Consider the following 27,487-nt stretch of genomic DNA (forward strand, 5'->3'; position numbering starts at 1 on the left):
CAGAGCTTTTTTCATGCTCAAACAGCAACATTACACACTAAAGAAAGATGAACATTTAAAAAAGCATAATAGGCATCTTTCTGGTCTTGTAGTGAATGTTACAATGATGTGCGTTATTCCATGAGCAGAGTTTCACGTTGAGTGCAGCTTAGGGATAAACTTCCACTGGAATAAACATGTATCTGTTACCTAATGAAGGGGTCATGGTAGGTATAATACCATGGTATAATATAAGGACAATGCCTGTGTGAAGAGAGGATAAGCTGGCATGAACCTCTGTGGCAATGCATGACACTGATATGATGAAATGACATCTGAGTTAATCTCTCCTCTACTGTCCTCCAGCTACACGTGTCCTTTTGTCGAAAAGTTTTCCATCGATATCGAGACGTACTACAAGCCGGACACGGGTTGCCATAATGATGTCTTCAACATGTCCTCGGCCGAAAGGAGACAACGGGATATAGGTATTGTTGCACTTTCTTTATTTTCATTCAGCAGACATGCTTGATGCATACATTTAAATTATGCTTTTGACAGTTTCAAAATATTCAAATCAGCAAAACCACAACTGAGCATCTGGAACAATTGAGTTTCCAAGAGGTCCAGTCGTTAGCATGCTTTTTACCATGTGAGCACTGCCTTCTTCTGTAACCAATCTCAAATAATCTCAAGCCCTTGAGTCATGCCTCAGTGTTTAAGATGCAGACAGCGTGTCGCTTCATTGACATAGTATCATGCTGCTGTTGGGTAACGTGCCGCTGCACGAGAGCCCCATTGCACTCTGGGACAGGTACTGGAGGCTTTCTGAGCCGAACATAGACAGACACAGGCACTGCAGGGGGAAGCGCCCTGTGAATGCTGTTACATAACTCCATTCCTGACTGAAAACATGTACCTTTGTCAGTGTGCTGTGGAGACACCTAGAGGCCGTCTGCAAACAGCAAACAACCCAAGATCAGCAACTGTGATTAATTGAAGGCATACAACGTTAGATTAAGACATGACAGATTAGAGATCTGAATTAAGAATTGTTCTTTGAGAAAAGGCAAGTGAATAAGCAAAGAAGAGTAAAAATTACAATCCCACTCAATGATTCTGGTTCATTAACCATTTCATTAGTAATTGTTTTAGTATTTTCAAAGATGTTACTTGTCTTCCTCTGTCAAAAACGGATCCTAATGTAGGTGAGTTTGTGTGTTTGTGTTGTGTTGTGGTGTTTGTGTCAAAGTTTGTAAGGATGGGGTTCTTGAAAGTTGTCTTAGTGGTGGTTGTGATTGTTGCATTTGATCTGCCTGATGTCTGGGGAAGTTTATGGAGTAAGAATATGGATATACTGCTTAAAAATATTTTTTTTGTTTTTCTAAACAAAGTTCCATTTCTGGTAATGACAAAAGTTACTTTTAATGGAACAACCCGAGTCCTAATGCTAAATGAGAAAGACTTTATGACGCATACGACAAACAGATAAACTAGGTTTTACGGCCTCAGACAACTCAAGGTCCATGTTATTACCCTCAATAAAATCTCTGTGATGAACTGATTTGGTTTGCATTAATGGATTAAATATGAACCCCCGTTCGGCATTCGTGCCTTGTTCACCCCCCCCCCCCCCCCCCCACCCCCAGAAAAATGCAATCGCTAATGGAAGCAATTGTCTTTCACAGATCCTATCGATATTGTGAAAGATTTCATTGCCCCTCATGAGTACCTAGTTGAAGAGGACCCTAAACTCTACAAGTCGAATAAAACCCAGCGGGGCCCCCTGTCTGATGACTGGATCACGGAAATCAACAACAACCCAGGCAAAATGCCCGTTATGTGCGCTTACAAGTTGTGTAAAGTGGAGTTTCGATACTGGGGCATGCAGTCCAAGATTGAGCGCTTCATTCATGATGTGGGTAAGTGTTTGGAAATATTCAGACACCTCCTTAGGATTTTCTATATATATATATATATCCAGTGAATTTATTATCAACTTGGTACCAGTACCAGTCGGTGGTGTCCTCTACCATATGTCCACCACTGTTATTAGCACTGAGAGGACATTTGTCTCCAATAACTCTGTATGAGCCAGCTGATCCATCTGTTGCATATGTGCGTGAATTGATGCTTGGTAACATCCTGTTATCGTTGTGTGTGGGTGGGCAGCAGGTGTCAAGCGTTTTGTCAGGAAAAAAAGCCCTTAATCATTAACCTGCACTTAATGAAAACGAGATTGATGCAGTGCGGATCCAGTGAAAATCAACGATTGGAGCACCACCTCCTTCTGACTACATCAGAGCAGAATTAATTTCCTTTCCATGTGCCGTTTGCTTGCCGCTTTTTTATTACTTTGATTTCGGCTTGTTTATTGGCTCCTTTCTCTGATAATTTGCAAGCGGACTGTTGTTGTTCCTCATTTGCGAAAGTCTTTAATTTCTTCGGCTGATTCGCTTTTATTTTTATCAATTTTTCCTCTCCCTGTTTCCTGGCCGCTGTGAAAACAATTTTGCTTGAACGTCTCTTCATTACTAAGTTCAATCATCTGAACGACTGGTTAACCGCATCTATGACACATCTTAATCAATCGAGGAAATCGCACAAGGAAATGAGCCAAACCACACCTCGACCCCAAATGTTGAGCGATCTTATGCATACTCATCAGTCAACTAGCTTTATTATAGTTAACTAAAGCTAAAACTAAATCCATAAAAAAAATTAATCACTTGAAATAAAATAAACTTTACCTGATATAAAATTTAGTTAAGTTAAATTTAGTGACTAAAGTAACTAAAACAAAAAATTTAAACTGAATATAGTCACATTGAGAATTTTTTATTTAAAAAAATAGCAAAAAACATTAACACAAAATTACTAAAACTTTGGTTGATTGTAAGGTAACACATTGCTTATATAAATGTTTCTAGTTATGTTACTTTGTTGCTTTTTATGTAAAGTGTTAAATTGTCACACCAGAATAGAAGTGCTGTGCACATTTAAATGCATTAAAACATTTCAGAACACCTTATCAACCGCATGGTATTGGTATCCTGAGTTTTGCATGGGAAACAATACTCTCATTATCTTCAGAAGATATAAAATTCTACTGTGAACATTTCTTTTGCCCCCAAACTAGTATGCATGCAGTGACTATGGAAATGATTTGCCTGTGCTGACTTAGGAATTAATCACACAAATTCTTCCAATCAGGGCTGAGGAAGGTGATGGTCCGCGCTCATCGACAGGCCTGGTGTTGGCAGGATGAGTGGTACGGTCTGACCATGGAGGACATCCGACAACTGGAGCTGGAGACCCAGCTGGCTCTGCAACAGAAGATGGCACAGTACAGCTGCAACGAGGAGGGCGGCGAGAACAACGGCCCCGTCACCAGCTCAGAGAAAGAGCTCGAGGCCAAGGAGGCCAACAGCTCCACCGAAGCGGAGGGAACCTCGAGGACCATGGGGGACACACTGCAGGCGCGAGGAGAGCTGACCAAGCAGTGGTCCACCTCTTCCAGGTCCTCACGTTCCTCAAAGAGGGGCGGTAAGTTCACATCGACTTTCATGTGAAATTGACCAAAACAGAATTACTCGAGAAGGACCTGTTCCTGGATAACCATCCCTTATTGGACTGAAACAGCTATACTTTAGGGGAATTATTGGTTCATGTCTCACTTTCCGATGATCAGTTGCTTTTTCCCGACATGGAGTTATATAAATAAAAACGTTAAAGCTGCTCTGTTTATATACCTGTACTTTGAAAATGCATGCTTAATAGCTTGTGATCACCATGCATTTTCAAAGTACAGGTATAAACAGTTTAGGTTTCCGGATGTGACACTAAAGACTGGAGTAATGATGCTAACTTCAGCTTTGCTTTCACTGGAATAAATTCAATTTTAAAATGCATTCAAATATAAAACAATGCTTTTAAATTGTAATAATATTTTAAAAGTACTGTTTTTACTGTATTTTTGATCAAGAAATGCAGCCTTTGTGAGCATAATAGATGTCTTAAAATATTTGTAAAAACATTTCGACCCTAAACTTTTGAATGTTTGTGTGTGTGTATATATATATATATATATATATATATAAATGACAGTAGTTGCATAATCAGGTTTTTTTTTCAGGGGATGTGTCATTAAGCATTGGAATATAGAACTAATATGATTTATTATTTGTCTTTAATGTATGTTGTGTACAGGAAGCCCTTCACGCCACAGTATTTCTGAATGGCGCATGCAGAGCATCGCCAGAGACTCGGAGGACAGCACAGATGACGAGTTCTTTGATGCACACGGTAATACAGGTTTGATCCTCGGTTTAAAAGGTGCTCTTGGCAATCTGTTATTTACTAAAATCTGAATCCTTGTTCCTCAGAGGACTTCTCTGACAACGAGGAGATCTTTACCAAGGAGATCACCAAGTGGAGCTCCAACGATCTGATGGATAAAATCGAGACAGCCGAGTCAGAGGAAGCTCAGGGTACGCAAGGGATTATCTTCACCTATCCGACACGTTTTAGGATTGCAGGCGGGTGATGCAAAGCATTTTTTCCAATGCTTTGGTTTTGTAATTCATAAGCCGAGCCCACTGGAAGGAGTTTTTTTCCATTCATCCGCCAAATACAGAGATTTTCACATCTTTAATAGGATTAGCTGTAAAGCAGCCCCATTGATTCTGAGGAGGTTAGGGTCTGTGTCAAACAGTGTGAGATTATAAAACGTTAATTACACAGAATTCCATGCTGTTTGTGAGACGGATCTCACTGCTCGCTGGACTCACAGGCCATGCAGGTTTTTACACTTATCAAACCCATGTTCAAATGAAAGTAACACTATGTTTCTTTTAATAGTAAAAATAATAATAATAACATATTTCTAAAATAATTTTATTAATCATATACAAATATATTTAGTATATAATAATAATAGTAAAATTATGAATTTATATAATTTCATGCTATACGCTAATTTAATACAATTTATTAATTCATATTTATTTAGTATTAGTTTAGTATGGATCCGTGTACTGTAGTAGTCAGGGCTACTTTTTTTTGGTCCTGTTCAGTATCGCAACTTGACATGTCTAAGACGTAAACAAGCTCTAAACAAGCTCTTTGCTGTTGCACTGTACACATACTGTACAATGAATTCTGAAAAGTTTTGTTCTCCTTATATCATTTGGTTATTAGGTGTCCTTTTGGATTCTCCAAGTGTCCTTTTTTGGAAAGACCAAATTTACCTTGAAAAAACCTAGCAGAAAATACAGTTTTGTGAGAATTATCCTTCAATCTGATAGTTTACTTATAGCAAATAATGACAACACAAACACTTTAAACAAGATAAATGATGTACGCTTAATTTAACACAAAAGGGTGCGATTATTCACGATTCAAAATTCAAAATGTCAATAATTAAGTAGTTTATTAATATTAATAATATTTTTTTATTTTTCAGCAATGCAAATTAGTTTCAAAAAGAATTATGACGCATATGTGTGTGTTTTTTCTTGCATTAAGCACATTCATTTTAGGCTTTAATTTTATGTTTCTAGGTGATTTGTATCAAGAACCTGGGACTGCCGGCGGGGAGCGACTCAATGAGGTATGTCTACAATTGTGCATTTTCATTGAATGCTTTTCCATTAACATTAATGGAAATATAATACAACATATACATTACATAATGCATATTTATGCAGCAGTGCTCTTGGTGTGGTATTATTAATGCAACTGCATCAGTGAAAGATGCATTGATCTGTACTGCAATGGTCACGCCGTGTTTATGCTGATGTAAAAAGAGGGGGATAAGCATTAATTCTTCTCTGAGGGTACATTATGCAACAGCTTTTTCAGTTAAGATCAGTGCCACAATATCACTGAACAATCTGCATGACCTTTCACAAAATGAGCTGCAAAGTATATAGTCATAAGGTGAAGTTCTCATGGTGTGAAGGGTTTCATGGGGAAGAGCATCAGGGCTTTTTTGGGATGATCTCAGTGCTCTTTAACTCTGGTCCGCAGAGACCCAGGCCCACGCGGCGCTCCACCGCCCGTAAGCGTCGGCGTACACCACGCAGACGCCCAGCTGTGAGTCGCTGCGACACCCATCTGTTCAGATCCATTAGAAGTGTAGATCTTGTCATAAGTTATGTAGAGTCAAAGGTGTTTTCCTGTGATTGTGTCGTGTTTGCATTAGACTTGAGCTGATCTTTACCCTGAATAGCACCTTATGATCTCAGATGTTGTCTTTTATAAAGTGGACACACGTTAGGGAGTAGACAAGTAGTTCTTCTGAGTGCTTCTTTTACCGTGGAATAATCTTCATTCATCGGAAAACAGTGATGCCCACTTTGTCTTTTTTTTAAAAGTGTTTTTCCCATTCGTTTTGTCCTTAGTAATTTTAAAAGTTTTTTCTTCTTCTTCTTCTTCTTCAAAAAAAAATCAAACATCAAACAGCTTAAATACCCATTTGAAAGATAATAGCCTGAATGGGATTTTTTTAAAATCTAATCACAATTATTTGATTTAACGGCAACAAGAAACATTTTCTTATAAATATACGTTCATTTTAGTGAATCTATATTTATAACAATTCATATCATTAAGCAGTTTGGTAATGTAGTCTAGTTTCATTATACATTAGTTTAACATTTGCATAATTCCTAACGTTTTTGGCCATTATAGTGACTGGTATAGTAATATATATAATAATAAGAGGTTTTTAACATAATTATATTGTTTAATCATATAAAAATGTATTTGATATATAAAACCTTAATTTTATTGTTATTATTATTATTATTAATAAATACATTTAATCATTTATTAATAAATGTATTTATCAGATTTCAGGTAGTATTAATAATTTATATTTATGAAGATCTTATTAATAATTAATTAAGTTAAATTATTTTATTAATAATTCTTATTATTGCGAGTATATAAAAATAAAAACTGAATTGTAAAAAATAATTGAAGTTTTTTTTATTAATTTGTCTTAGTTGCCCTCTTTTTGTTAGTGTAATATTATTAATAATATTATTTAATAACAATGTAATTATTCATGCCATGCTTCCTTGTTAATAATCTGTAACTGGCATGAACAAATCAGATAATTACAACCATGCATACTTCATTTTTGATATTGACCATAATCAAAATTTGTTTCCTTGACAAAATTTCATAATTGTCATAGCTGTAGATAAAGACTGTACTTATGAGTGTGAATAAGCTGCTCACCTCATTATGTTTTGTTTGGATATATTGAATAATACTAAATTATGTATTAGAAATCACCACTGCTATATTGCATGCTCGAACACTACAACACCTCCACATTAACTAATGCAATATAGGTTGCTAATTTTAGTTCTGGTCATCTGAGTAGCCACACTTGTGACGTGGTTTCTACAGAGCATACAGTATGTCTGCGTTTGTCATGGTAGGTCTGAAAGATTTGTGTTTTCTATCTATGGAGATTTTGAATGGGATTTTTACTTCCGGAAGACTGCTGTTGCGCTCTTTACTGTGTTGTTCATTAGTAAGTCGTCCTCTTTCACAATATCATGTTGTCTCGAGAGTGTGTGGATGTTTTAAATGAACCGAATGCAGTTGCAGAAACAGTTGTCTACATGTGTCCCTCAGGACGGTTCCTCACAGCAGTGTTTACAGCCGTCTAAGATCCACGTCCTCCTCCTGGTCCTGCATGGGGGGAACATCCTGGACACGGGCAGCGGAGACCAGAACAGCAAGCAGGGGGACGTCAACACCATCGGCAGCGCGTTTGATGCTGTGATGCGGGTTCATTACCCAGCTGCATTGGGCCGCATCGCCATCCGCCTGGTTCCCTGTCCGGCCGTGTGTGTGGAGGCCTTCTCTCTGGTGTCAAAGTGAGTGTCCACACACACACACACACACACACACACACACACACACACACACACACACACACACACACACACACACACACACACACACACACACACACACACACACACACACACACTCAGAACATGACTTCTGGTAGTCATGAGGTACTGAGTAACAAACTTAAACTAGCAACAGTTCCAACTTTTCAACCCTCTAGTAGTGTGACAAATGTTGCTTAATCAGGGTGTCTGCGCGGTAGTAAAGAAAATCTACCAAAATTAAGGCCCTTGAAAGGTAGTAAAAGGTAACAAACGCAATTCGACTTGGTAGTAAATTTTTCATCACCACCTCAATATATGAGTTTCCATTTTTTTGGCTTAATATTTGTGTCTCCATGTTTTAACTTCATCTAGCATAGTTTAAAAATATATACGGTGCTAACAGGACCTGAGCGAGTCGGAGTTGATAGAAATGACGTAGGAGCAGAGTCCTGGTAGAAGTAAACTGTGTGACTTCCGTGGTTGATAGTCTATCAGCGACGCCAACAACATTTACAGCCTTTTTACCTCTTTTGATATTAGTGACTTGCTTTTAGTATTTTCTACCAAGCTTACAGTGTGAAATGGGGAAATGTAAGTTTTCGCAAACTTGGGTTGACGACCCGTCATTTAAAGACTGGTTTAAGCCTGTCATGGGGAATGACCGGGATAGTGTCTATCATATTTTGGGATAGTAACGTTAATTCACTGCTTAAGTCTGCGTGTGTGAGAATGTGTGTTTGTGGGTAAGTGTGTGTGATGTGACACACTTTATTATTAATCTTTATTAATGTTTATGGTTGTTAAGTAAGGCTGGGTAAAAAATATAGATTTCTCTATATTAATCGATTCTCATTTTTACGAACCAATATCGATTCTTAAATCTCAAGAATCGATTAACTTTAGTCATCCTGTTTTTATTTGATGAATGAATGGAGCATTGTAGCGCGCATCCCGTCCAATAAATCGCAATAATCTTTGTGCTTTGTTACTATTGATATGAAATAAAGTCTCAAATTTCAAATTACGTCCATTTTATTACAAAATTCTAAAACATAAATACCGTTTTGGCGCTGTGGCGTGAGATCGCTCTGGCGCAGCTCAAGAGAGGAGCGCACATGATCTTTTCTTCCGCCAGTTACAGCGTGAAATAAACATGAATGAGCATCTAAAAGTGAGTTAAAAGATAGTACAACTTATCGAAATCTGTATCATGTTACATGGAATCGCTCAATCAGTGTTTCAACCGTGGAAATACGTCAATTAAACAACTTGTAAACAATGTCATGTAACGTCACATTTACCTCAGAAAAAACATATGTGACCATAAACTCGTTAGTCAGCTAGAAAATTAACTAGAGAGGAGAATTTTGCAAAATATATGCACCATATTATATATTCATTGTAATTTTTAATGTTCTTCAATATTTAATGCATGTTTGAATAAATCATGACAGCCACCTTTAAAATGTTTATAATTCATATTACTTTCTTGTTATAAAAATAAATAAAAGTGTTTGTATAGCTACAAATCAGTTAATTTTTACCTCCAATATTATAGTAGGCTAATGAACTGACTCCGGTTTACAGCATTAGTTGAACTGTGAAGGTTATTATTCACCTTATTAGGGCTAAGGGCTATGGTTAGGATAACTCAAGGGCTAGGGTTAGGATAAGGACAACTGAAACTCAACTCGACACTACAAAAAAAAAAAACCATAATTGACAATGACAATACTTAATGATCACAATTAAACAGTAAGTAGTGCTTTGCGTAACCCAAATTACTTCAAAAGTAATAATGTATTAATAATTTATTGATTTAAATTAATTAATTAATTGTATTATTATATATATATATATATATATATATTTTTTTTTTTTTTTGGTATAGAAAAATAGATTAGAATAGATGTATTTGAAAAAATAGAATTATTTTTATAATTGCTATATTATTAAATAATAACAATTTTATTGTTATTAAATAATAATAAATGTATTTTTTAAATAATGATAATAATAAATATTTTTTATTTATTTTGAAGGAAGAAAAAAATTGAAAATGCTGCTGTTATTGCAGTGAATAACATTATTTATCAAAAGACAGTTATATTGCATTTTGAATATTTTTTTTTGCAATTTATTCTAATTAGTGCACTGTCAATAAAGAGATGTTACATCACTGTTGATATTGATTAATTCAGTGCACTTTTGAAAACACATTGCATTGTGGGATACAGTTCTGTTCTGTGCACTCTGAATGTAAACTGCACATTTTGGTAAATGTATAGATCAACGAGTATTGCATACGTAATGCATAAAGGCTAATATGCCACTCTACGTGCTGATTCAGTTCATAAAACGGCTTCTCGCTGGTAATAACCCAGCATGCTCTCTGTTCTTATGTCCTTGACACAGTTTGAGTCCCTACAGCTATGACGAAGGTTGCCTCTCCAACAGTCAGGATCACATCCCTCTGGCCGCCCTGCCCCTATTGGCCACCTCTGCACCACAGTACCAGGACGCCGTGGCAACGGTCATAGTGCGAGCCAATCAGGTCTACGGTGACTTCATCAAATCCCTGGAGGGGGCCACTTTCACTGGCCAAGTCAGTGCTTTGGTTTTTTCTCTATGTAATTATTTACAGATTAGAGTAATGGAAAATTTGTGTGGCAGTGAAATATGCATCTAGTTTTAGTTAGTTTGCTGAAGTCTTGGCGTAAAAGTGATAAAATAACTTTTGGGATAAATGTGCATTATTCACAGCATTTGTGTCCGTGTTTGCTTTTGTCTTACAAATATCACATGTTTTATTGTCGACAATTGAGGCTGAATGTCATGCAAACATGTCACATTTCACGATGAAATCAAAACAAAAAAATAATTAATTAATCAAAACAAAACAATAATTCCGGCAGAATATTCAATTTTACAATCACATCTTTTACAAACAAGTTTAAAGTGTTGTTTTATCTTTAAATGGACATTTATCCCACACATTGCCCATGCACATGACTTCCTGTATGTGATGTAATGTGTGTCTCTCTGTCTGGTAATTGTGTGCAGGTGTGTCTGATTGGTGACTGTGTTGGAGGGATTCTGGGATTTGATGCTCTTTGCAGCAGCAACATCACAGTGTCAGAGAGTCAAAACAGCAGCCGGCGTGGCAGCATTGTCAGTGTGCAGGTGAACACACACACAAGGCCTGATCATCCAGACAGTGATAAATTGTGAATGCACACGTCACAATATCTCTCATTTAGGGATGAGGCCTGGTTGAGTTGCATTAGCAGTGTGTTGTCATCACGTGTCTGAGAGACGCTGTTTTTCCACTCTAAATCTAAACCCCCTTTTTTGGCCTTAAGCCAAACAGTGGTTAAGATGTTTTCCTCAGCAGTTTAACCACAACCTTTTGTTGTGTTCTAACTTCTTTTTCTGAACCATGCAGGACAGATGTTATAAATTATCATAAATCACCAGTTTTCCATCATATGATCCCTGTAATTCTAATTACTGATGCACTTCCTCCACAGGACAATGACCTGTTGTCACCAGGGATCATTATAAACAGCACTCACTGCTCGGGTTTGTCTCTAGAGGGAAGTCGGCACCTCAGTCGTAGTAATATAGACATTCCACGTTCCAGCGGTCCAGACGACCCTAAAAAACAGCTGCCCCGGAAACGCAGCGACTCCTCGACCTACGAGCTGGACACCATCAAACAGCACCAGGCCTTCCTGACCAGGTGAGCCACAGTCCTTCTATTGTTCCTCACACAGTTTGTTTATCATTCAAGTCAACATGTCTGTTTTATTTATCATATTTATGTGCACAATGGACTGTTTTCATAGACTGTGATGATGCGTTTCCTCACTGAATCTAGCAAAGGTTTTTACATTTTAATTTTATAAAATTGAATGTACACTTATAACACTATACTTTGTCTTCTATTACCTTGGCATTAATTTACGCTGCTTCGTGAGTGTTTCTAATCCAACGTCTGAGCAAGTGATGGCAATCAAGCTCTACATATTTTTCCTCTTTTGAAAAGTCATAGAAATGCTATTGTGGCGTATACCCAACTATTGACAACTTCTACTTCTAATAACCCCATAAATGTAAAAAGGGTCCATAATATGCTGATGACTATATTGGTATTGGCTGATATTTGCATTTCATTAACTTGTTGGTTATATCTGGTTATGTTTGATTAGAAGCAGATGATATATGGGTTTATTTTTCTGTTTCAAACAATAAATACTAGATTTTCAAATATTACAGATATTTTATAACGGAAATAATAATATTTTTTAATTGCTTTCCATGCCTGCAAAAGGCATAAACAAATTTGTAATAAAAAATGAATACATTTCAATATTTAATTCAATAAATAAAATATTTAATTGACTAGAACTTTTTTGCTATCTGATTTGTGATCAAATCAGTCTTTTTAGTCAAATATTTTAAATCAATCAGTTGAAGTGGGTCAAAAATATAATTGATTATTTAAGCGAATTGGTCTGAATCAAAATATTGTTTTTTCCAGACATGGCAGTGAATCCCTACTTGTGACACTAATAATGCACAATAATACAATTGTAAAGATGTGTATAATAATGTAAGTTGTGTATATATAGTCTGCACTCCAGCGTCTTGAGGAACGATCCGGGTTCCCGACGGTCCAGCAGCAGTACCATGCTGGAGGGAGGTGGCGCTCTGGGGAAGTTTGACTTCGAAGTGTCCGACTTCTTCCTCTTCGGCTCTCCTCTAGGCCTGGTCCTCGCTCTGAGGAAAACTGTGGTCCCTTCTTTGGACGGTATGTCAACCTTCAATACACTTTCTAGTGGAAGAAGAGTGATGAAAGAGAATGAAATCCGGCGTGGATTGGATGCCAAAGCGATCGTTTAAAGTGTGACTTGATCTGATGGATTACACAGACTGTGTAATCTCTATTGTTTATGCTGTTTTTGTTCTGAAGTCCAAATCTTTTAAAACATATTAATCCTAAAAGCAACTTAAATCAGTTGGAGTTGTGGGCTGCCGGCAGATTACTGGAGATTGTTTTAGAGGGCTGGTGTCACAGAGGAAAGGAACCGTATGCTGACGGGAGAATCCAGATCTAACATCTGTCATGTACAGTACAAAACAAAACAAAAACAAGGATGAATGTGTTGAACGAAATACTGAAGGCATAACCTCCTACACCAACAACAGCAGCATTAATTTTAGCTTGTTTGTGGCGAAAGAAAATATTGAAGTACACAACCGTGCAGAAGTTTTGGGTCACTATGATTTGTTGTATACTTTTATTCAGCAGTGCATCAAATAGATCAAATGTGACAGTAAAGACATTTATAATGTTACAACCCATTTCTGTTTTCTTTCTATTCATCAAAGAATCCTGAAAAAAGGTATCAAGATTTCCACAAAAATATGAAGCACAACTGTTTTCAACAGAAATGTTTCTTGAGCAGCAAATCATCATATTAGAATGATTTCTGAAGGATCATGTGACACTGAAGACTGGAGTAATGATGCTGAAATTCAGCTTTGATCACAGGAATAAATTCAAATTTCAAAATATTACTTTTTCAGTGTATTTTTGTTCAAATAAATGTGGCCTCTGTGAGCAGAAGAGACTTCAAAAACATTAAACGATCTTACTGACCCCAAACTGTTGAACAGTATGCATTATTCTACTTAGCAACTATAGCAAACCAGCGGGAATTTTTTTATATGTATATATTGTAAATGTATATTCTAACACCAATTGTTTTTAATCAATTTAAAACATTTGTGTTTTCTTGTGTTGTTCCTGCAGTGGCTCATCTTCGTCCGGCTTGCCAGCAGGTTTATAACCTGTTCCACCCCGCGGATCCCTCCGCCTCTCGTCTGGAGCCCCTGCTGGAGAAGCGCTTCCACCTGATGCCACCGTTTAGTGTACCCCGATACCAGCGCTTCCCACTGGGTGACGGCCAGTCTGCCCTGCTGGGTAAGACTAGGGAGATTTCTCATTCAACACGTACACCTGCTAAGACCTGGATTACACCTAGTGTTATCTCGGGTGATCGGATCACAAGTGGTCAGGCGAGACCTTATATTGTCATGCGTCCTCTGACCACTCGTGATTGGATTTAGAGGGGATGGTCTCTTGATATTGACTGCATATCAGTGTTACTTCACTATCATTAAAATAAGATTATAGGTTTCATTAATATTTTAAAATCGTAATTTTACAGGTCCTTCTCAAAAAATTAGCATATTGTGATAAAGTTCATTATTTTCCATAATGTAATGATAAAAATTAAACTTTCATATATTTTAGATTCATTGCACACCAACTGAAATATTTCAGGTCTTTTATTGTTTTAATACTGATGATTTTGGCATACAGCTCATGAAAACCCAAAATTCCTGTCTCAAAAAATTAGCATATTTCATCCGACCAATAAAAGAGGTGTTTTTAATACAAAAATAAAAGTCAACCTTCAAATAATTATGTTCAGTTATGCACTCAATAGTCAATAGTTGGTCGGGAATCCTTTTGCAGAAAAGACTGCTTCAATGCGGCGTGGCATGGAGGCAATCAGCCTGTGGCACTGCTGAGGTGTTATGGAGGCCCAGGATGCTTCGATAGCGGCCTTAAGCTCATCCAGAGTGTTGGGTCTTGCGTCTCTCAACTTTCTCTTCACAATATCCAACAGATTCTCTATGGGGTTCAGGTCTTGAGAGTTGGCAGGCCAATTGAGCACAGTAATACCATGGTCAGTAAACCATTTACCAGTGGTTTTGGCACTGTGAGCAGGTGGCAGGTCGTGCTGAAAAATGAAATCTTCATCTCCATAAAGCTTTTCAGCAGATGGAAGCATGAAGTGCTCCAAAATCTCCTGATAGCTAGCTGCATTGACCCTGCCCCTGATAAAACACAGTGGATCAACACCAGCAGCTGACATGGCACCCCAGACCATCACTGACTGTGGGTACTTGACACTGGACTTCAGGCATTTTGGCATTTCCTTCTCCCCAGTCTTCCTCCAGACTCTGGCACCTTGATTTCCGAATGACATGCAAAACTGAGCAACAGTCCAGTGCTGCTTCTCTGTAGCCCAGGTCAGGCGCTTCTGCCGCTGTTTCTGGTTCAAAAGTGGCTTGACCTGGGGAATGCGGCACCTGTAGCCCATTTCCTGCACACGCCTGTGCACGGTGGCCCTGGATGTTTCTACTCCAGACTCAGTCCACTGCTTCCGCAGGTCCCCCAAGGTCTGGAATCGGTCCTTCTCCACAATCTTCCTCAGGGTCCGGTCACCTCTTCTCGTTGTGCAGAGTTTTTTGCCACACTTTTTCCTTCCCACAGACTTCCCACTGAGGTGCCTTGATACAGCACTCTGGGAACAGCCTATTTGTTCAGAAATTTCTTTCTGTGTCTTACCCTCTTGCTTGAGGGTGTCAATGAAGGCCTTGTGGACAGCAGTCAGGTCGGCAGTCTTACCCATGATTGCGGTTTTGAGTAATGAAACAGGCTGGGAGTTTTTAAAAGCCTCAGGAATCTTTTGCAGGTGTTTAGAGTTAATTAGTTGATTCAGATGATTAGGTTAATAGCTCGTTTAGAGACCCTTTTCATGATATGCTAATTTTTTGAGACAGGAATTTTGGGTTTTCATGAGCTGTATGCCAAAATCATCAGTATTAAAACAATAAAAGACCTGAAATATTTCAGTTGGTGTGCAATGAATCTAAAATATATGAAAGTTTAATTTTTATCATTACATTATGGAAAATAATGAACTTTATCACAATATGCTAATTTTTTGAGAAGGACCTGTATATTTTCTTTTTTAATAATTTTTTTTTTTTTTCAGTTTTAGTTTTATTACATCATGTTAAACTAAATGCAATTGAGAAAATGTTGCCTTGAAATGTACTAGCTGAAATAAGTTTTTTTTTAAAACATATTTAATATTATTTTACTTAACAATTTTAATGATTTTAGTTTTAGTTAACTAAGACCCTGCTGCATACATTACTCTTATGTATATGTCTTACTGCATGCTAATAACAATGCAAAATGTGTCAAAAAACCCCCCCCCAAAACAGGAAGCTGCATGTAATTGGCTCATTTACATCTTTTATTGCAATGGATGATTGACAGGTGAGTCTTTTGTCCAGAATGCATCTGGACATATTACCGCAGCGTTTACACTACAAATGCAATGTGGTCTCATGCATTTCTAGCTATATTAGCTCAAGGTACCCGTTTACATTTGAGAAATCGTGATTGTAAACAGGGCCTACGTGTGATCGCATGTGAATTAATGCAGATATTTCTATGGTTTAGTTTAAAAGAGTACTTGTTTACAAGAGCACTTGTAAAAGAGCATCGTCCATCATTGCAGTTCTGGCTGGTGTTCTCGTGCCTCGGTTTGTGTCATTTCTGTCTGTTATTTGTCTTTATTTTCTGTTTCTTTGTCTCTCTCCCCTCACGTCGCTCTCATGTCTCCACGTCCCTCATGCCGCTGGGTTTGACATGTGGCAGTGGAAACCATCCAGAGTAACCCTCACCTCCTGTTGGAGAGTGTGAGCTGTGCCGCCCAGCGCTTTCAGGATGGCATCAGCGAGACTTCCATTCCCGTCCCTGTGCTCAACTGGCAAGCCATACCGGCCCCCGCCGAGTGTGTGTAGCCATTCCTGGTTTCTTGCACCCCTTTAGTGTAAACTCCCTGTTATGTGTGTCACCCCTGTGTGGCGTGTGCCCTCATTTCACATGATCTGTGTTTGTGCGTCTGCTTTGACATTGATTCTCTCATTGGGGCTTGTCGGTTTTGAGTTTTACTGTGACTTCCTGCCACTGGATGCTGCCATGTGGAACTGATGGTATTGAATTTAGAGGTGAAGTGTGTATTTTTTCAACGTTAAAATGCTTTTTCATATCCTAATTTAGTGTAGACAAGTATAAACCACATGAGTTTCATTTCACCACAAAATCAGAAGAAAAATTATACTTTACATTATAATTAAGAATATTTTCACCCCCAATACAATAGATGCTTTACTTTTGTTTTGTTTTATGTAATTATGAATATTATTCTCTATGATACTATTCGATTCTTTACTGTAAAGTTTGGGTTAGTAGTATAGTATTATAGTAAAAATTACTGTTGACAATGCATGTTTTTAAATCAGCCTAATTTTAAGGCAGTACAAAATAATACTATAATGTATAAATAATTTAGAACTTTCAGAAGATTTCTGAAGGATCATGTGACACTGAAGACTGGAGTAATGAAGCTGAAAATTCAGCTATGCATCACATAAATAAATTATATTTTAAAGTATATTAAAATAGAATACCATCCTTTTAAATTGTAATAATATTTCACAATATTATAGTTTTTTCTGTATTTTTGATCAAATAATTACAGGCTTGATGAGCAGACATTAAAAATAGAAATCGTTATGTTTTCAAACTTTTGACCGGTACTGTATATTATTATGAAAATAATAGTCCCTATATGAATAAAATAGCCCTTTTGATTCTGGTGTGAAATATAACCTAGGCATGTTCTTGAAAGATTTCATGAGGTTTGCCCATAAGCGGTCTGACCTATGGGGAAACCTGTTTGGAAACCAGCACTATTTTTGCCATTCAATTCGATGCTACTAGTACATGCAGAAATTACACACTCCACCTTTAAAACAACAATACAGCAATAATAATAATAAAATATAAATTCAAGCAGCTTGACTAAAGACAAATGCTGATTCTGATGACGGGCTTGCATGTGTATTTGGTAGATAATGCCCCATGAGGACTTCATGTAAAAACAGTAAATACTCTCCTAGGTTCCTCCAGAATGGAAGGAACAGATTAAAATGGACTCATGGGCAGTATTTACTTCTTTTATATCTCTTTGGATTTGTGTTTGCATCTTCTTTTCACTTCCTTTTATCATTTTGAATCAAATGGCCCTTTTACAAATGTATAATCAAGCTCCGATCCAAAATCTAGGTATGATCGCAACACTGCCTATAATTACTGGTTTTGTTCCTCACAGCGGACGTGATGCAGTCTCACAGCATTATGTTTGGGGATCACTCCAATCCTTCGTCCCCGGGATCCATTCCTGCCTTCCGTGGGGCTCGCAGGGGCAGTGAGACCAGCATCGCCAGCCAGGTGTCCGGGTTAGCGGACAGTTACACCGCCTCCAACATCGCCAACAGTAAGTTAACACATGTACACACTCGGGTTAGGTTTAATAGAATAACAAAAAAGATTGATATCAAGAAATCTTCACCAAGGATGCATTTATTTGATCAAAATTACAGTAAAAACACTAATATTGTGAATTACAATTAAAAAAATTGTAATAACTTTTATATTTTAATCTTTTTAAAAATTGTATTTATTCCTCTGATGCAAGGCTTAATTTTCCGCATCATTACTCCAGTCTTCAGTGCCACATGATCCTTCAGAAATCATTTAATATGCTGATTTGCTGCTCAAGAAACATTTCTGATTATTATTATCAGTGCTGACAGTTGTGCTGCTTCATATTTTTGTGGAAACCATGATACATTTTTTTCAGGATTCTTTGATTAATATAAATCTTTCCTAACATTATAGAAGTCATTACTGTCAGATTTGATCAATTTACAGGGACCTTGCTGAATAAAAGTTCTAATTTCTTTTAAAAAAAAGTCTTATTTTCCCTAAACCTTTGTACAGTAGTGTGCTGCAAAAAAAAAAAGCCGCAATGCTGCAAATATAGCTAGGAACTATCACATATCATGTTCACCTTTTGACTACTGTTGTTTTGATGTTGTTGTTTTTTTCTCTAGTAACACAAGCATGCCAACTTAGACTCTCCAAAAAGCTCAGTCTTTTGTCCCAATTGGCCCTCCCCTATAATAAAATGAGCTTCCGAAGCCCCTCCCCCAAATCCTGCAAAGCACAAAATAAGCGTCCGCTAGAAAGGCAGGATTCCAGCTGTTTGGATGATACAGAGCAGAGCATCTCTCTAGGCTTTGAGCCCTCACCCTCGCTCGCCTCAGACCCACCATCACCGTGTGTCCCGCTGGACATCGAGCAAGGTACTTGGAGCGTGGGTAGACGTCCGGTCAGAGGGTCTCCTCGACCCTCCAGATGCACCCGCTCTCCTGTTTGCCTGCGTTAGTTTCTACCATTGCTGCATTCCCTGCAATCCCTCCTACTGCCTGTTTTAGCCCTCCGAATCTTCAGCCTGTTTCCTTGCTGACCTCCCCAGCGCTGATGCCTTTGTTTTCTGATTCATGCCCCCATCCTTTAAAAGCTCAGCGCTGGTGCTCTGGTTCTTCATCTCTGGAACCCTGAGCCGCTCTGGGTTTGCCCTGAATGATGAAGACCTTCTGAAGATGCTTTGAAATGACGCTCACTGGTCTTGCTCCCATTATCATGCTTACGACCTGTATATCTTCTGTTAGCGGTCACTTATAGATAAGGATGGGAATCAGAAGGAATTTATTGATTCTGATAATTTTTTAGTACTTTTGAGGAAGTGGTCTCCACTATGTACTAAGCTTTTTTTTTTATTAAAATGCATGTTTATTTTAAAATTAAAATAAATTATTATAAAATTGTTATCTTTATTATATTAAAACCTACTTTTTTGGTAAATATTTTATTGTAATATATCTTTTTAAAAAAAAATTATTGTGAAAAATTATTTTTTGCATATTCTGCAAATAATAATGTTATTTATATAATATATAATTTTTTGCAAAAAAAAAATATTTGGATGGTTTACTAAATTAATAATTATGTGATCAGGGACAGGAATTTAATATTATTATTTTATACTTGGACAATATTTAAATATTTAAAAGTTGATTTACTAAACATCAAATCTGGATCGGGGGCATGAATTATTAAATTTGCGGTTATGCATAAATAGTTTTTTATCGCATAATTTTTCTCTAAAATTAGTGATAGCAAATTATTATTACTTTAAGTACCATTTATTTCGTGTCTGTTCCAAATTAGTCTTTAATTACATTTAGACTAGGGCTGCACAATATAGAAATTATCGAAATATCGCAAATGTATATATCGCGATATGCATATCGCACCGGCTTGCAATAACTGGGGTCATGAACAAAAGACAAAAAGAAAATCACAGTGCTCTTGGCTGAATAACTTTTGTAGCTTTAATAGGAGTCAGTATACAATGAAAACTAGCAGCGTTTTATTTTTACATTTGATTATTCAGTTTCTGTTGTTAAATAAACCTAATGTATGAAACCCTAAATCCAGTGGTTTACACTGATGTTAAAATAACACTTCTTATTCTACAGTAAAACACTACTGTTCACTTTCAGAAGTTGTAGGGATGTTTTCTTGCCACAAAAAATGTGAAACGCGTATGTAGGTTATATAATTTTGAATATATTTTAAAGATAATTTACATTTATTTTACACACTTTAACCATTATTGTATCGCATATAAAATATCGCATTAATGAGTTATCGCATGTCGCATTTTTCTTCAATATCGTGCAGCCCTAATTTAGATGTGAGTGAATCTTTTTTTACATTTTTTTTTACTGATTCTTTTAAAACAACCGACTCTTTTGTTTGTGAATCAGACTGCACCGCTCATGCTGTATGTTGTTACGTGCAACCAGTGAGGACATTGCAATAAAAAAACATGTTGTCTGTATACTGTCTTTATTCACCGCCCAGTCAAAATGGAACCAGTTTTGAATAAAAACTGGTTTTCTATTCACAATCCGACTTGTAGAGGACCAGAGGCCGTTTGCAGATTCAAGAACATTAAACCCCAATGAAAAGAATTTCAATCCAAAAATAGGGTTGTGTTCTTAAATGTCTTTGCAATGGGTCATGGGAGGAAGAAGTGCACATTACAAAACAACAACTTTCCATTTCTTTCCTTCCTCTTGAGCCCCTGAAGCAAACCTGCATCATATGTCCTCGTCCTGTCCTCGATCCAGCATCTGAAACATTCATAAATTATGTGCAGATGAAACCGAAATCTTTAATGGTATTTGAAGCTGCCGTTGTAGCAGTAATGGTTTGGACAGGCGTGACTGAATCTCTCGTTTCTCCTGCAGTCGCTGCACGCTGGTGGGGAACCAAGCGCATCGATTTCGCCCTGTATTGTCCCGACGCTCTGACTGCGTTCCCCACCGTGGCTCTACCTCACCTGTTTCACGCCTCCTACTGGGAATCAACGGATGTTGTGTCTTTCCTGCTCAGACAGGTGAAGATTATCAAATTTATTCTTCTTAAAGGAATTTTCAGGTCTATATCCATCAAGAAACATACTTATATAATATGTTTATTTTTTCTGCCTTTTATTAATATATTTTAAAATATTTTATTTATTTATTTAAATAAATACGTTATAAAATATCTTTATTTATATCATAGTTACATAATAAAAAATATTATTTTTTTCTGCCTTTTATTAATATATTTAAAAATATTTGTATTTACTTTTATTTGTAAATAAAACTGTTATAAAATTATCTTTATTCATTTAGATCTTTATTTATATATCATCATTTTACAATATAAAATATTTGTTCTTCCTAAAGGAATATTCAGGGTTATTTGCACCGAGAAACATACTTTATTTTCTTCCTTTTATTAATGTATATTAAAATATTTTATTTATTTATTTAAATAAAGATGCTATAAAATATCTTTATTTATATCATAATTGTATAATGCAATATATTTATTTTACTTTTATTAATATATTATTTTAAATATTTTTAGTAAAATTGTTAAATTATCTTTATTATATTAAATTTAGCTGTTTTTGGTAAAATTTGAATGTAATAAAATAAAGGATTGCCTATTTCATATTAATTATGTGTAATTTAATTAATTCCAAAAAAATATTAGAATTTCGGTGATATTTCGTGCTACTGTATGAAGGCAAATGACTGATTATGAAATGAACGTAAAGATCGGGGTGTTAATTGTTAATGTTGTGGTAGTGCATAAATTGTTGTTATTGCATACATTTTGTTTAAATTATTAGTCATAGCAAATTATAATTTTTTTAAATGCCATTTAATATATTTATTGTTTTTCTCGTAGGTAATGAGGCATGAGAACTCGAGTATTTTGGAGCTAGATGGGAAGGAGGTGTCCGAATTCACTCCATCCAAACCGCGGGAGAAGTGGATAAGGAAGAGGACACATGTGAAGATCAGGGTGAGACGGGCATCTCTAAAACCTCATGTTATTATTGAGTGGATTACAGGATTGTTGCTGACGTGAAGATGTGTCTGTGTTGAAGAATGTTACAGCAAATCACCGCGTGAATGATGCCGTGTTTAATGAGGACGGCCTTCAGGTAGTCATGGGTCGCTTCATGTACGGGCCGCTGGACATGGTCACACTGACAGGAGAGAAGGTTAGTGCCCTATAAAGTTTGGTTTGTGTAGATCCTGAAAAATCAAGTAGCCCATCACTCTCTTCAGAAAATGTACAAATCTACTTTAAAGTTTTTTCCATTGGCATCTTATTCTTATTCAATTTCACTTCTTCATATTAATTAAATTAATTTTTTTTGTGTTCTTTTCAAGGTGGACATCCACATCATGACCCAGCCTCCATCTGGTGAGTGGGTGTACTTCAGCACAGAACTAACCAATAGCAGCGGCCGAATTTCCTACGTGATTCCGGACAGCAAACGGCTGAGCATCGGCGTCTATCCGGTCAAAATGGTGGTCAGGTAAGTTATAAATGTACATTTATTCTGCACATAAACGGATGTATTTTCAACAAGTGAACAACGTCCTCTCTGTCCAAAGGGGCGACCACACCTCTGCTGACAGTTACCTGACCGTGCTACCGTGTGGCACAGAGTTTGTCGTGTTCAGCATCGACGGCTCTTTTGCCGCTAGCGTGTCCATCATGGGCAGCGACCCTAAAGTGCGAGCAGGAGCAGTAGACGTAGTCAGGTGAGAGCATGTCTTCATTCATTTAACCCTATAAAGCCTACTGTGATACGCAAATTTCTAAGGCCTCTAAATGATCAACATGATCAGGACTGCTGAAAATCCTGTTGCACACAATCTACTACATGCCTTCTGTTGCTGATTGTTAGTATACAGTAATTGTAAAAACGTCCACCTTCGGGTCGTGGTTCACGCGTTTTGCTGTGAAATCTTTACTGGTTTTATTAAGTAAACGCAGCAATAACTTAGAGTGTAATGTTAATCAATGAGTGCTCATCTTGAAATATTACTAACAGTATATCAGAATTTCAGCTCAATTTGTGGCAATGTAAATATCAGATTAGATTATTTCATTATAAATATCATTATTAGATTATTTCTTACTTTAATATTTTCAGGGTTAATGAAACTCTTAGGTCAGTCATTTGTATGGTTTGCTGTTCTTGACGGTGGTTGGTCCTGTTGCAGGCACTGGCAGGACTTAGGCTACATGATAGTGTACGTGACGGGGCGGCCAGACATGCAGAAGCAGCGTGTGGTGGCCTGGCTTTCTCAGCACAACTTCCCTCACGGGATCGTGTCCTTCTGTGATGGACTCGTACACGACCCCCTCCGACACAAAGCCAACTTCCTCAAGGCTCTCATCACAGAGGTGCGAACAAACACCACAAACGGCGCCTTTTCTGTAGCGCAGGGGCTTGTGGGTAATATAGTACTGGCATTTGCAATGCATTAATCCTGAATCAATATCGATATTTATCAGAAAAAAAATCCACAATATTTTCATTGCCTTTCTTTTAATCACATTATCGTATCAGCAAAATTGTTGTTTATATTTTAATATTGCAACATTAGAGTGTGCGCACCAGGCTGTTTAATAAAGTAAAAGAATCCAAGATTTTATGGGTTTGTTCTGTAGCCTATTGATTTTATTTCTTAAAACTCTGCAGAAACCCTGTGTTAACCTTTGCTTAAATTATGTGAAATGTATAATTGAAAAGCTGCTCTTTTGTAGGCACATATGAAGATCTTCGCTGCTTATGGCTCCACTAAGGACATCTCTGTGTACACATCACTTGGTCTGCCGCCATCACAAATCTACATTGTGGGGAGACCAACAAAGAAATTGCAATACCAGTGTCAGGTAAGTTTACTCAGTTTTTCCCCACAAGTTTTTCTACATTCTCACTGAGCCGTCACTCTCTCTCCACAGTTCATCGCCGATGGCTACGCGACTCATCTTTCCCAGCTGGAGTACAGTCAGAGATCGAGACCTGCCAAGACCGGCAGCGCTCGCATGGTCCTCCGGAAAGGCAGTTTCGGACTGGGCGGCAGTGGCGACTTCTTGCGGAAGCGCAATCACCTGCTGCGCACCATCTCTTCGCAACCCACATCCTCCACACCGCCCGTACCGGTAGGCCGTCCCGAACGTGCGCAGAGCCAATCAGAATGTGACCGGGAGCGGGCCGAACGTGCACAGAGAAGCATGAGCATCGCTGCCGGCTGCTGGGGCCGAACCAGCAAACTTGAGGGCGGAGCCCTGAGCCCTAAATAGGCTTCTCCCATAGGGTTCAAATTCTGGAGGCACTTCATTGGGCAGATGGGCTGCAAGAACGGTAGGAGACGGACATGACGTAATCTCACAGTATTACAACAGACTCTGTGAGCAAATCTCACGGCATTACTATTGTTGCATGAGAATTTTTTCCGTTTCATATATTTTATTTTATTTTAGACCGGCAGCCAAACATTTTCCAGAAATCTAGCGCCTTAAGCATCGCTCTGGGTCATGGCCCTCGCCTCTGACTTGATTGAATGTACTGTTGGGACTGAAAACATGGATCGTTGGGTGGGTATGGACCCACTTCCTCTATCATTCCCCAGACTTCCCTTCCGGTCTCTGCAGAGATTCCCACACATGTAAATACGTGCCTCCTCTAACCTGCTCAGGGCAGCCATGAACTTGAGGAGCTGATGAGACCCAGAGGCCATTTTACTCATTTGTTTCCGTTGAGTCGCCCCATCCCGGCAGCCTCTCCGAGTCGAATTGCAGCAGCATTTGGCAATAAGGATCAAAGCCCGTCACACCAAACTCCGTCTACAGGTCATCAGAGGCCTTAACTTCTTATTCAGAGCAAGAACAATCCCTTTACAAGGCCATCTGCTTGCAATACCTCCAAGACACAACCTCGACCTGGGCTGCTGGGTCACCTTCCATGTTTTTTTCTTTCTGAACTGCTGGTTTGTTAACTTCTGAGCCACCAAACAGCGGTCGCAAGCACACGCCACATCTGCTGAAGTAAAAACCTTTCTGCTGCTGTCGTCGTGGAAAGAATTTCCCATCGAGGACGTGCCATGCAGCTCGCTGGATTTGCATGTTCAATGACAACTTTTAAAAGATTTCGCTCAATCATTTCCTCTCAATCCTTTGCACTCATTTCCAGCTGATCAGGAAGCGATTCGACTCGCTCACTTGATACTGCCGACGGCCAAGACGAATTCATTTCGAAAGCTGTAATTCTCGAACTGCATAACCTCATTGTTATTTTGCACTAGTGGAATAGTGGAGGCCCTTGTTTCCATCTCATGTGGCTACATGACATTCGCGTGTAGTACATGTCCCTTATTATTTATGGCAGGGTATTAGTGCGCTTAAGCACGATTATATAGTTCTCCGAAAACAAGAGCACGCAAGAAATGTGCCAAAAGCAGGCAGATCATAGGAACCCAAACACGTCCAACGTTACCGATGGATTGTAGCAACGTTTCCCAAGCGTTTCCATGGCACATGTATAATGTTTTTAAGATTTTAGATCATTTTAGATCAACTTCAGTTATCTATGATATTGTCCATATGTTCATATGTAAGTGATTGAGGTATATAGAAATTGTGCTTTTAATTTTCTTGCTATTTTAAATCGGACAGCATGACAAAGTCGGGTGGAGTCGTGAACCATCCACGGTTTGTTTCTATATATCATGTCATGAACACACTGGAATAGCCATGCTGCATGTTGCGGACGCATTCTTCTAATGGAACTGGGAGGCTTGGAACGTGGCCTTTGTCTGGAGTGGAGGATGCTCTGAACCGAGGTCTGAATGGGACTTCAAACAGTGTAGATACTGTAAAGATGTAAATTTCACTATAATAGGATATGTTAAGGTCAGAATTTATTTATTTCTGTAGCTTCATAAGATGATGGATATTTCAGGTTTGACTGTATTTCATGTGTTGCTTTATTCTTTTGTCCAACACTTCTGAAATACTTCTTTTAACGGACCAATGACATGTCTCCTTGTGCATAATCGTTGACAGTGTTTCCTTAGCAAAACTCTAGATGACGCAACCACCGCCACCCCACGGACAATCAGTTCAGCAAACAAACAGGCAAGGAGCACGCACACCTACACAAGTACAAGCGCTGCAGACGGTTTAGCGCATAAAAATTTCCACGTAATGTGAATTGGAATTGTGAATGTGGTTCTGTGATAAATTTGCTGCAAACAACCGAGTTTAAATTGGTGCTGAATGGTTTTTGAATCAAAGTTTTTGCTCTGAGATGGCATTTGGACTGGTATTACTAGTCTTTCAATGCATCTAGTTCAGTACCAGACATCAGGGGTTCTCAGTGGAAAATAAATATGCTGGAAGGTTTGTGAACTTCTACCACTGATATCTAGGTCATCTTGGTTGTTGGTTTATGATTTGAATGTTAACCACTGATCAAATTCTCCGTTATATTACTCTGCACACTCTTGCCATCTGAACTGTCTTGCTTCTACTTCTACACTTCCTCCTGTTTTCAAATCAAGCTATTTTTCACCAACGTTAAGAAAGTTGATGAGTTTCATTTGCGAATTGTTGAGATTAAGATTTCAGACACATCGCAGGGAATCATACGACATTGTGATCGACAATTGTGCCACAGTTTTTACACGGCAAACATTAGTTTAAACATCCGCGGCCTTGCTTGTAGGCCAAGTATTATATCTTCAGATAAACCAGATTATAGCCAGTTTTGTACTTTGCATGTCACAGAGAAGCTTTCGTACACTTTCCTGTATTCTTCAATAATGGGCCACACTACAAACCTCCAGTTTATAGTTATTACAAATATGCTGTTGTCTATATAGAACATCATATCAGTTGTTAATACCAAATATTTAAATGATATTACCGTTAATCCTAAATCTAACCATATTTTTTAAAAAATACTGCCATCTGAGTAACGGCATTATATTAAAAGACGTTAAATGCATAGAAATACTTTGAAATAAATTGACATTACAGTATTTTTGACATGTAAATGCTGTCTAATTAGTGTTCAGGTGTTTCAAAACACATGCTCATTGGATGAAATAAATATGGTGAAATATCCCAAAAAAATCATGTTTTGTGCCCATTTTATTTGTTGCCAAAACTTTCAGATAATCCCTGCAAATGAATCACTTTCCCAACAACTTTTCAATGATGAATGGAGACGTACTGCAGGTTCATTTTACACTCCTGTTGACGTACTGATCTGGACTCGCTCCTTTACAGTTTTCTTACCAGGTCGGTGGTTCAGTGCTCTCATGTGTATAACTGTATGTACTGTGGATTAAATACAGTTGGACAACTGCAA

The 27,487-nt window shown here is 37.8% G+C and overlaps 1 protein-coding gene across 14 annotated transcripts in view; it reads left to right on the plus strand.

Moving 5' to 3' along the window:
* pitpnm2 (phosphatidylinositol transfer protein, membrane-associated 2) overlaps positions 1 to 27,487 on the plus strand; it is a 63,192-nt gene extending 35,705 nt beyond the window's left edge. For 4 of the 14 annotated variants that reach the window (XM_077243687.1, XM_077243684.1, XM_077243685.1 and 1 more), the window contains 23 exons: positions 346 to 467; positions 1,668 to 1,901; positions 3,193 to 3,525; positions 4,189 to 4,284; positions 4,365 to 4,469; positions 5,541 to 5,590; positions 7,633 to 7,877; positions 10,314 to 10,503; positions 10,962 to 11,081; positions 11,429 to 11,640; positions 12,533 to 12,711; positions 13,717 to 13,887; positions 16,429 to 16,566; positions 17,948 to 18,112; positions 18,732 to 18,983; positions 21,000 to 21,148; positions 21,997 to 22,113; positions 22,199 to 22,315; positions 22,488 to 22,636; positions 22,716 to 22,865; positions 23,331 to 23,514; positions 23,878 to 24,006; positions 24,076 to 27,487. In XM_077243687.1, the coding sequence (XP_077099802.1) occupies positions 346 to 467; positions 1,668 to 1,901; positions 3,193 to 3,525; positions 4,189 to 4,284; positions 4,365 to 4,469; positions 5,541 to 5,590; positions 7,633 to 7,877; positions 10,314 to 10,503; positions 10,962 to 11,081; positions 11,429 to 11,640; positions 12,533 to 12,711; positions 13,717 to 13,887; positions 16,429 to 16,566; positions 17,948 to 18,112; positions 18,732 to 18,983; positions 21,000 to 21,148; positions 21,997 to 22,113; positions 22,199 to 22,315; positions 22,488 to 22,636; positions 22,716 to 22,865; positions 23,331 to 23,514; positions 23,878 to 24,006; positions 24,076 to 24,417 (3,949 nt within the window). In that variant the 3' untranslated portion in view covers positions 24,418 to 27,487. The remainder of the gene's footprint in view (positions 1 to 345; positions 468 to 1,667; positions 1,902 to 3,192; positions 3,526 to 4,188; positions 4,285 to 4,364; positions 4,470 to 5,540; positions 5,591 to 7,632; positions 7,878 to 10,313; positions 10,504 to 10,961; positions 11,082 to 11,428; positions 11,641 to 12,532; positions 12,712 to 13,716; positions 13,888 to 16,428; positions 16,567 to 17,947; positions 18,113 to 18,731; positions 18,984 to 20,999; positions 21,149 to 21,996; positions 22,114 to 22,198; positions 22,316 to 22,487; positions 22,637 to 22,715; positions 22,866 to 23,330; positions 23,515 to 23,877; positions 24,007 to 24,075) is intronic. The other 10 variants (XM_077243690.1, XM_077243691.1, XM_077243692.1 and 7 more) reach the window with 3 other exon arrangements.

This window comes from Siphateles boraxobius, unplaced genomic scaffold, assembly GCF_051911475.1.
Source record: "Siphateles boraxobius isolate OS27281-9 unplaced genomic scaffold, OSU_SipBor_1 25, whole genome shotgun sequence".
NCBI lineage: Eukaryota > Metazoa > Chordata > Actinopteri > Cypriniformes > Leuciscidae > Siphateles > Siphateles boraxobius.